Source organism: Rutidosis leptorrhynchoides, chromosome 1 (genome assembly GCF_046630445.1).
Source record: "Rutidosis leptorrhynchoides isolate AG116_Rl617_1_P2 chromosome 1, CSIRO_AGI_Rlap_v1, whole genome shotgun sequence".
Classification (NCBI taxonomy): Eukaryota; Viridiplantae; Streptophyta; class Magnoliopsida; order Asterales; family Asteraceae; genus Rutidosis; species Rutidosis leptorrhynchoides.
This window is the reverse complement of record NC_092333.1, coordinates 151,919,604-151,930,886: the sequence shown is the minus strand read 5'-3', so window position 1 is coordinate 151,930,886 and position 11,283 is coordinate 151,919,604. Positions and strand designations below refer to the sequence as shown.

At 36.2% G+C, this 11,283-nt stretch overlaps 1 protein-coding gene across 1 annotated transcript; it reads left to right on the top strand.

Moving 5' to 3' along the window:
- The first annotated feature begins 1,956 nt into the window (after nt 1–1,956).
- On the top strand, nt 1,957–4,788 carry LOC139866265 (uncharacterized). Its single transcript, XM_071854454.1, has 7 exons — nt 1,957–2,496; nt 3,094–3,148; nt 3,257–3,331; nt 3,517–3,608; nt 3,720–3,801; nt 4,279–4,362; nt 4,435–4,788. The coding sequence occupies exons 1-7, from the start codon at nt 2,159–2,161 to the stop codon at nt 4,552–4,554; spliced, it is 846 nt and encodes a 281-aa protein (XP_071710555.1). The 5' UTR covers nt 1,957–2,158; the 3' UTR covers nt 4,555–4,788.
- The last annotated feature ends 6,495 nt before the right edge of the window (nt 4,789–11,283 follow it).

Here is an 11,283-nt window from a genome sequence, read left to right as displayed (position 1 = left end):
TGTGTTCAGTGGTAGCACAGGACACCAGTAAAATTTGCGATGTAGTGTAATTTTTTTGTAGTTTTAACTAGTGACACTAGTGAAATTCGGAGCCGGCTCTAGTGTAGGGCAAAAGGGGCGACCACACTAAGCATCAAGACGAAAACGGCATCAAATTGTGAGCTTGAGTCTTTCTTCAAACTGTAAAATGGTTAAGTTGCAGAAAAATAAAAATGGAAGAAGATGAACAAGAAAGAGGGAAAGATGTGGTGAGGCAGAGAGAGAAAAAGTGATGTATAAGTAGTTGATGCATTGTGAAAAGTAACTATGTACATAGTGAATAGACATGGATAGAGTATTGACTTTTAAAAAGTACTGGTAGAACTTGTTTCTTTTAATTTCTGCTTTAGTTTCTTTATTCAAATCAAATCAAATTTTAATTGAGTTAACATACTTTTATTTATAAACTTTTTTTGTTTATAGGCTTTTTAAAACGGTAGCCATTTTAAAATTTAGATTAAGTGTACAAGATAATATAAATTTACTTTATATATTCAATTAGATTAGATTAGATTAGAATTGTCTATTTCTAATCTATAAGAATATAAAAATGTAACTAAACGTTCGGACTATTAAAGTTTATATAGAGTAGTTATTTACGTTTTTGACATACAGAGTAGTAAAAATATGTTTTACTCGTAAATATTTAACTTACTGTGTATCAATTTACACTAGCAGTTGTGTTTTTTGAAATTGTTGCAGGTCAATTTTAATTTCTAATCATTATTTGTAAGTTCATAGTAGTTTTTAATATTACGAATAAGTGAATATTGAATTTTTCTAATTATAATTCTAAGAGTTGTTATTAAAAAATTTCTACATGCTTCAATTATTTGTACACTTAAATTAGTCAATTACGTAGGAGTTTTTAAATATAATTTCTCATAACTAACTCAATGTGGTAGTGTTTTATGTTTAATTTTTTTGTTAATGACAACCGTAATGATAGGGTTGTCATTAGACTAGTCAATAAAATTATCCCGTGGTGTTTGAGAAAGAAACATGTTTAACACGACTAATTATTTTATTTAACAATCTTAATAGTAGTTTCTAATTCTATTGTTACACTTCATTTTTTAAAATGATTGTTAGAATAAGCAACATTAACTGATTATGTTTCATTTTTTTTTTGTTCGCAGTGAAACCCTCCATAGCGACAATCCATAGCGACAACTACACTGAGTCTCCAGTAGTAAAATCACGGGGCGACGAGCCCCTGAGCGACGAATTTATAAAATTTTGAGTAACCCTATTAAAATAAGTCATCTAGTGGAAAAATTTTTGGACTTTTAACCAGTGATACCACTGACTTAAATTCCTAGATCCGCCACTGAAATTAGGAGTACCCTTTTAAAGAAGAAGTGGCAATGTAAATATGGAATTTATTATTGTGTTTTTTAGAATTTTAATGATAATATGTAATTTTTAGTGTATTACCTTTCCTTCATAAGTTTTTTGTTTATTTTTTTAAACAAACCCGTGTAATCACGGGTCTTATACTAGTTATACTACTACCTCCGTCTCATTCCAATAGTCCACAGACAAAAAACACGCAGTTTTAGGAATCTCACTAACTTCATTTCTCCACCAATGAAATATCTTCTCTCTCCAAATTCACCAATGAAATATCATCTTTCCTTTCTATTTATGAAAGTGGACTATCAGAATGGGACAACCCAAAATGGAATACTAGCATATTGGAATGAGACGGAGGTAGTATAACACAAGTAAAAATAGGTTCACAAATAAAACTTTTTAAGAATTAGATCCATCTATGCGTGTGAGTCATAGAATGATGCACGTGTTTATTATAAACCAATTTTCAAGGACAATATAGTAAATTCGCAGCTATTATACCAGAAGATATTTCTAACTCTAACAAAGATCAAATATGTGGTAACAGATTTTTGATTTATTTTTCCTCCAAAAATGATTTAAACAAAACTTCCACAACTCAGTAACTCCCAATTTTCAACCAAATTGTCTTCAAATTCTTCACCAATCTAAACTTCAGTTCATTCATCTATAAATAAATTATTTACAATTGCCTTTCTAAAAAAATAAATTAGTTACAATTTCATTCCAAACGATCAAACGTACACTCAATCACGTTCCATTAATGGCAGAATTCACCGCTCTACGTCGCCTAAAACCGATCTACATCCTTGATGAAATGTCATTTGAGCCAAAAGACATGATCAGTACATCTGTATATGGTAGAAGAAGTGGCAGGGGATTAAATGTAAAGAGTAAACGGAAGATCACAAGGTTAAACAATTATAAATATGATCGTGTAACTCGGGTTTTTGCATCGATGTCTGGAAGCAGGTCGAAAAACGTGAAAGATCAGGATATGAATTTGGTTGATGATCAAGAAGCTATTTTTAATGAATTGTTGGGTGATGCAAGTGATGATCTCTCTTGTTTTCGAGGTTTAGTTCTGGATATCTCCTACAGGTTTGTGGTTATCTTGTTTCAATTTGATGTATGAAATAATATAACATTATTCATATAGTTTTTATTTATAATACACCTTGATGGAGCAAAATGAGTCTAGTTAATTGCTTAAAATAGTAACACAGACAAGATACTTTACCTTATTTAGTAGTAATTGTGACGATTTGTAACCAATTTTAGTAATTAGTTTACTAATTACTTTTTTTTATAATAGTAACATAAAATATCTCTTGTTAAATGCTAAATCAACACGAGATAGAACTAGTGGTTAGTATTTTAGTCACGAGATTACCTTACTAGATCGCAGTAATAAGTAAAAATACTCACAATCCCCATTAAGTATGCTACTATTTCATACTCCGTAACTTTTGAATTATGTTAGTTAAATAGGTATAAAATACTTGTTAAGTTTAGCAATTAACTTTATTTTAAGTTGTGTGGATTGATGTTAGTGTTAGACATGTATCCATGAGTTATTGATTTGAGATGTGTTACGATTGACGTCAACAATTGAAGTCAAATGCGCATGTTAATTTCTGAAAATGGTTAATGTCTTGTATAGAAGTTACTGGAATCTGATTTTAATTGTTGTGCTAGGCCTATAAATGTTGTCTGCTGGAAACGTGCGATTTGTTTGGAGTTTATGGAAAAGGTTAGAAATGTGGAACTTTGTATCTAAAGTTTAAAGTTTTAATAATCTCCATAACATATGCAGTTGCGACTCTGATTTGTGATTAATGAATTTTAGCTGTGTATGCAGGCTGATGTTTTGGAATATTATGATCAAACTGTGAACTCACCAAGTGGATCCTTTTACATACCTGCGGTTTTAAGGGTAATACATATATTAATAACAAGATTTAAAAAAAAATACATTACTAAGAACGATCACGGTACACTCGCCCTCTCTAGGTAGCTTGAACTGAAAAAACCTTACGCGTTTACATTACTAACAAAGATATTAGCATTTTATTAAACTTGAAGAATGTTTAAAGGCATTTTATATGTTGTATCTTCCAGGTTCAACATATGCTTCATGTAGTCAAGAGGACAAGACATATCAGTATGCTTAGTCGAAAAAATATATTGACTCGTGATAATTTTTCTTGCCAGTAAGTACTCTGCCAAAATATGAGATTAATATGATTTATGTTGACATAGTTAAATTGGCACCTGTGCACATAGTAACATGTTATTATTATTATTTTTTTTTTACACGACAGGTATTGTTCATCCACCGAGAACTTAACTATTGATCATGTCTTACCTATGTCACGTGGTGGGGAATGGAAATGGGAAAATCTGGTAATTACAAAAAGATTGTTATCGTTACGCTCTTTATTATATTACCATGTAACTATGTAACTCCAAATAAGGATTCAAGTAGCAATCAACTGTACAAGTTATTAAATTTAACATTGAGTTGTAGTTCAACTGGTAGTGGCCTGCCTCTCTTAGCGGGAGGTCGGGAGTTCGACTCCGCTGGGCTGCAACGTTGCACTCAATGTTATCCCTGACCTGAAGTATCCACCCAAGTCGCCTTTCGCTTAGTGCGGGGGCAGCGGGGAGGGGGTTTTACCGGCCATGCCCTCGGATTGGTCCGGGTTTCCTCCAGGGCAGCAGTTGGGGGCGGGTTATGCAACTACGGGAGATGAACGCGTGGGTGGTTTAGTCCCCCTGAGTGATCCCAAACTGATGTCCAAAAAGTTATTAAATTTTATCAAAAATACTTCTTTTTATGATAAGTGCTACTCCATAAATGCCTATGTTTGTGAATCATAGGTTACTGCTTGTTTAAGTTGCAACTCGAGAAAGGGCCAAAAAACACCAGAGGAAGCAAATATGAAGTTGCATAAGCCTCCTAAGGTAATCTAATAAAGACTATGATATTAGATTGTGCGAGTATTTAATGATGATATTATTGATTTGATGTTGCAGACTCCTAAAGATTATGACATTATTGCGATACCGTTAACAAACACGGCCATTAAGATGTTGCAAATGAGAAAGAGTACTCCAGAGGAATGGCTTCAGTACTTGGGTGGGCCATCTCCTTGACATCAAACTGGGTACAATTTGTACATTTTCATGATTCAAGTAAAGCATTTATAAAGCTTCTCTAATCGTATGTATACTTGATTAATCTAAAACTATGGATGTCATTTAGGACTCGATCCTACAATTCTATGGGCATATGTATAACTCAAAGCCTATGTCAATAAACAAATGTATATATGCGTTTATTGTTCCACTTTAACGTTATGTATATACTATTACTGAAACTTAATGGTATATGTGGCAAAATGGGTGGGTCGCGTACGTTGATCCTATAACAAATCAAAATTTACACATTGTCTGTTACGTAGTATATGTTAAAAGTAGGAGGGGTTGACCCGCAAACACAATTTTTCGTTAATCAATAGGATGTTGCACATTGTATGCATTGAATTCACATATTGATCATCTTTTGACCCGTTTGACTTTTTTTAACAAGTAAATTTATGTCTTCCGTTTACTAAAAATCATTGGCATATGAAATTTGATCCGCCATTATGAGAATATTATGCTGTTTTGGCAAATAGAAAGAAAGGGAACTTATAAATGAAGGATGAAGTTAGCTCTAAAGATAGTTAAAATAAAAAACTTAAAACCCTTCCTAAATTGCTGCGGAAAGAAAACTCTAAATGGTTATAACAATTTAGATGAAATGTTGAATAATTATAATTTCTATCATGTTTTATTTCATTACACTTACATGATAATGCATAGTCTCTGATTAATGTGGGACTAGAAAACTACTTTGAAACGGACCATGAAAGAGACACCAACTACAAATAATGTAACTTAGAATTGACAACCACAAGAGGATGAACAAACTTTGGGTGCATTTACGGTAGATTTATAAATGTAAAAGTTAACCTACCAATTTTTCATCTAAACTTAACTTGATGCAAATACATAGGGTCATAAAACTGAAAACAAGACGGATATGGTTTCTTTAAAGAATACGATATTATTTTCTATTAAACATATCAAATCAATAAAACAAAACAAAAACATATAATACAGAGTAGCTTTTTTGAACACCAAACTGTTAGCCCAACATTATTAGGCCATATGTTCTTGTATTTGGGCTGAGCCCATGTTATTATATTAGGGTTATGTCTTATATATGATGAGAACTCAATAAACAATATATAATATTGCATTCCAACATGGTGTCAGAGAATTAACCTAAAAATACCCTATTTGTTCTTTCTCACAAGCCGTCGATCATCGTGAGTAGTGGTGCCACTGGTAATCAAAAAGGTTCACCGTCCAATTTCATCATTTGATAGCAATTAATTTTTTCACATATTATTATTATTTTCTTCTTTCAATTTCCTACAGCCATTTTTTTTACGTATCGATATTATTTGTCTAAATTCTTCAATCACCCTAATTGTTTCCAAGCGACACATGTATTGCACATCAATTATTTAATTGACAACACAACACATGGTGTGTCAAATAAATATTCTCACTTGCTTTTCTCGATTCAGCAGACACCTACAACAAAATATCAATTAGCTTGTGGTTTGCTTGTTTAAAGTCATCATCAAAATTATTAGTATCAAAATAAGCAGGTTACGCTTCCATATATTGAATTTTTTTTTTTTTCATCATGGTGTATGCTTCATCCAATGCTCTACTCTGGAACATCATTGAAACCAATCAAAAAATTATTGACCAGTTAAAAATTACGCAAGCTCAACAGCAGGCTCAATGCTTTTACACAGCCCAACCCGCTTCTTTTGGGTCCTTTTCGGTCGATCCACAAACACAGACTCAGGAGACTATTCTTCCTAGTGTATTCAGTGCAGTGACTCAGGATGGGTGGCACATGGATACGGGTGCGTCTTCACATCTTACCTCATGTATTAATAATCTTAGTACTGTTTTTAATAATTGCAAATATTCATCAGTAGCCGTTGGTAACGGGAACACCATTCCCGTCACTAACACCGGCCATAGCTTGTTACCCAATGTCCACCGACCATTACATTTAAATAATGTACTTGTAACTCCTAACATCGTAAAAAACCTCATATCTGTTCGTCAATTTACCCGTGATAATCTAGTTTCTGTCGAATTTGATCCTTTTGGTTTTTCTGTGAATGATTATCTGACGCGTCGTCTGCTTCTCCGATGTGATAGCACCGGGGATCTCTACCCACTTACATCACCCACCTCTCACTCTTCTCAACAAGCTCTTCTCACCAGTCCGGTTACATGGCATCAACGTCTCGGACATCCCGGACATGATGTTTTTCGAAGACTCATTTCTAATAAAGATATTATTTGTAATAACTCGTCGTCCCCCATTCTTTGTCATGCCTGTCAGCTTGGCAAACACGTGCGACTCCCTTTTTCTGTGTCTAGTTCTAACATTAATTCTACCTTTGATATTATTCATTCGGATTTATGGACATCTCCCATTTCTAGTCTTAGTGGTTTAAAATATTACATTATATTTCTTGATCATTTTTCGCATTATGTTTGGGTTTTTCCATTACGCAATAAATCTGATGCACTTAATACATTCATACACTTTCGTGCATTTGTACGTACTCAATTTAACAAAGAAATCAAAGCTTTTCAATGTGATAATGGTGGCGAATTCGATAACACCGCCTTCCATCAGCTTCTTCAATCTAACGGCATACAATTTCGCTTCTCATGTCCTCACACTTCTCAGCAAAATGGGAAGTCCGAACGCATGTTACGCACCATCAATAACCTAATTCGCACACTCCTCTTTCAAGCTCATCTTCCTCCTACTTACTGGGTTGAAGCCCTTCACATGGCAGCCTATCTTCTTAATATTCTTCCTTCTTCCGCTATTAACCATGAAATTCCACACTCACGCCTATACCACCAAAAACCTAACTATGCCACACTCCGTGTCTTCGGATGCCTATGCTACCCTCACCTAACTACTCCTCACAAACATGCCCCACGTTCCACTCCGTGCATCTTCCTTGGATACCCCTCTAATAACCGGGGTTACCGATGCCTTGACCTTACCACCAACAAAATCATCCTATCCCGACACGTCACTTTTGATGAGTCCTCTTTCCCATTCGGCTCCATGACACTGACTCAGCCACCATCATATGAATTTCTGGATCCTCCACCAAATCTGTATTCTCGATCATTTCACCTCTCCTCCACTCCTTCTACTTCGTCCCCGGAGACACAGCCTCCTCCCACTGAGGCTACCGTTACTGCACCTACACACATTCCCACCCCAGAGACACAGCCTCCTCCTGTTGAGGCTACAGTACCTCCTAAAAATCCTACCCCGGAGACACAGCCTCCTCCTACTGAGGCTACATCTTCCTCCACCTCCACTCACCCCATGATCACCCGTGCTCGCCTTGGAACCACCAAACCTGTGCAACGTCTCAACCTTCACACCACTGTCATTTCTCCTATTCCTCGTAATTACCTCGAGGCCCTTCACGACTTAAATTGGAAACAAGCTATGACTGATGAATATAACGCTTTAATTAACAACGGTACTTGGACACTTGTGCCTCGCCCATCGTACACGAACATAATTCGCTCCATGTGGCTATTTAAGCACAAGTTTAATGTAGACGGTAATTTGAGCAGGTATAAGGCTCGACTCGTCGCTAACGGTCGGAGCCAACAGGTTGGTATTGATTGTGATGAGACCTTCAGCCCGGTTGTCAAACCGGCATCGATACGCACTGTACTCAGTTTGGCGGTATCTCGACATTGGCCAGTTCATCAGCTAGATGTCAAGAACGCTTTTCTCCAAGGACAGCTTTCAAAGACTGTCTATATGCACCAGTCACCAGGGTTTCGGGATCCTAGATACCCGGATCACGTCTGCCTCTTGCAGAAATCTTTATATGGCCTTAAGCAGGCCCCCCGTGCATGGTTTCAGCGATTTTCAAGTTATGCTCAGCGGATTGGTTTTCACCAGAGTCGATGTGACACTTCTCTGTTTATCTATCGCCATGGTTCGGATACAGCTTACCTACTCTTATATGTTGATGATATTGTGTTGACTGCTTCTTCTACATGTTTTCTTCAGCGGATTATTGCTTCCTTACATAAAGAATTTTCCATGACTGATTTAGGCCCGCTGAACTACTTCCTTGGCATTCATGCTAGTCGTACTGCGTCTGGGATGTTCCTCTCCCAGAAACAGTACGCATCTGAGATCATTGAGCGGGCTGGTATGCCTTCATGTCATCCATGCCGGACCCCGGTCGAACCGGGTGCCAAACTTACTAGTCATGGTCCCCCTGTTAAGGACCCGACTCTCTACCGCAGCCTTGCCGGAGCACTTCAGTATCTTACATTTACTCGGCCAGACATCTCTTATGCTGTTCAGCAGATCTGTCTCTTCATGCATGACCCTCGAGAGCAACATATGCACGCTCTCAAGCAGATCATTCGTTACATTCAGGGCACCACTGACCTTGGCCTACAATTATATGCTTCTTCTCCCACCACACTGGTTGCTTATTCTGATGCTGATTGGGCAGGTTGTCCCACCACCAGACGATCTACCTCAGGCTATTGTGTTTTTCTCGACAACAACCTTCTGTCATGGTCATCTAAACGGCAACCCACACCCTCTCGTTCCAGTGCAGAGGCAGAATATCGCGGAGTTGCCAATGCCGTTGCCGAGACCTGCTGGATCCGTAATCTTTTACGCGAGCTTCACTGTCCACTTACTTCAGCTACCTTGGTTTACTGCGATAATGTCAGCTCTGTCTATCTCTCTAATAATCCGGTTCAACATCAGCGAACCAAGCACATTGAGATTGATATTCACTTTGTTCGCGATTTAGTTGCTCAGGGACATGTGCGGGTCTTACATGTTCCCTCCAGATACCAGTTTGCTGACATCTTCACCAAGGGTCTGCCGTTTGCACTTTTTGACGAGTTCAGATCTAGTTTGAGCATCCGGAGTACTCCCGCTCCAACTGCGGGGGATGTTAGCCCAACATTATTAGGCCATATGTTCTTGTATTTGGGCTGAGCCCATGTTATTATATTAGGGTTATGTCTTATATATGATTGTATTCTGTAATGATGGGAACTCAATAAACAATACATAATATTGCATTCCAACACAAACATGCCATAAATCGACATTTGGTCCCAAAAGGTAAAGAAACGTATAAAGCGGAGGTTTTTTCTCTGTTCATGTTATTCTGAAATGAAGAGTATTCTACTTGAATGTAGGCGGTCTAAATCGATTATTTATGTGACTGTTTAAGACTCTTTTTTTAATTGTCACCCAAGATGTGATGCTAGTGAGGTAGGAATTTGATACATGTCCCATATAGTAATAACATATAACAATTCAGCTAAAAAACACCTTAAATACGCTTTGATATCAAACGCTTTCAAATTAGTAAGGAAATAAAAATAATAATAACAATATGAGCAAAATATTTATATAGTAGTCTATTGCTCCAACTGCTTCATCCTTAGATAAATCAAATCACGAAATAAAAAAAAAAGGTAAAAGAAATTAATATTCAACAACATCAGCGAATATCAATCTATCGGTGCAGCAAATAAGAAAAAAGGTTGCTTTTATTTATATATTCAATGTTCGATATTTAGCATTTTCTTTCAGTAACTTTCACAATTTTTTGAGTATTAGAATATTGATTATCAGTATGACCCAAGTCTAATTGTGAGCTTGGGTCTGTTAGGTTTTGATGAAGCTTTGGGTTTCATTTTACTCTAAGAATAATTGATTTATAATACGATATACCTATAAGGTTTTCACTATTCATCACACCAATAGTATTTTGAAGAAGCAATCGTGGAGATACCATAAAAGGTGGGCCAAATGGTTTAACCTCAAGGAATGTTATTGGTGATAGTTATGACTTATGAATTGAGAATTTACACGTACTTTGACCTTCAATTGGGTGATGAGGGGATGCAAAATGGTAGCTATGATTAATTAGAACCTTGTTTCTCATGTACTATTGTTGTTAGATGTGGCAACTGTTTATCGGGTAATAGGCTATATTGAGTTCAATAAGGAGGTCATTCTTTAAATAGTTGAAATAGGTTGGGTTCATTGAATTAGCTCGGATACACTTCTTGTCCATTGTTTGAGTTTTTTGTAAACAATAAGTTCGAAAATTATAATTGCTAAAACAGTAATATCGCAATAACAATTTTAACCATTGAACATAACTATATAAAAATTATAAGCACTAGTAAACCTTAGGTAATTCTAATAAAACGTTCGACCCGTCCCCTTACATTTAAGTTTTGTCAACACCAGTTGACTCATACATTCGTAAGCAGGTCTTTGCCACCTTTTTGTTTGGACTCCTAATTTTAGATTCAATATTCTTCAACCAGTTCCATTGGTTGTCAGCAATCACGGTTGAGAACTACTTGGTAGTATAGCAACAAAATCTTGAATTCTTTATCTAATTTCTGATTATTAAAAAGCTACAACTTTTCTCATGGAACTAAGCTCAAGTAACATAACACGGAAATTTTGTAACACCCTGAATTTTGTACATCAGAAGTGTCATCAGAAAGTGTCAGTAAAAGTGTGCATCAGAAAGTGTCACTGAAAGTCAACCTAAAACTTATGCATTTTCAGAATTTACATCAAAATCAGAATCTGTCAACCTCAGTCCCTGAACTTTTAAATTGAAGCTGGGAACTGCAAGTATCGCGTTTGGAGCGTACGTGTCGCGTTTTGGTACGTCGCGGAACGCGACA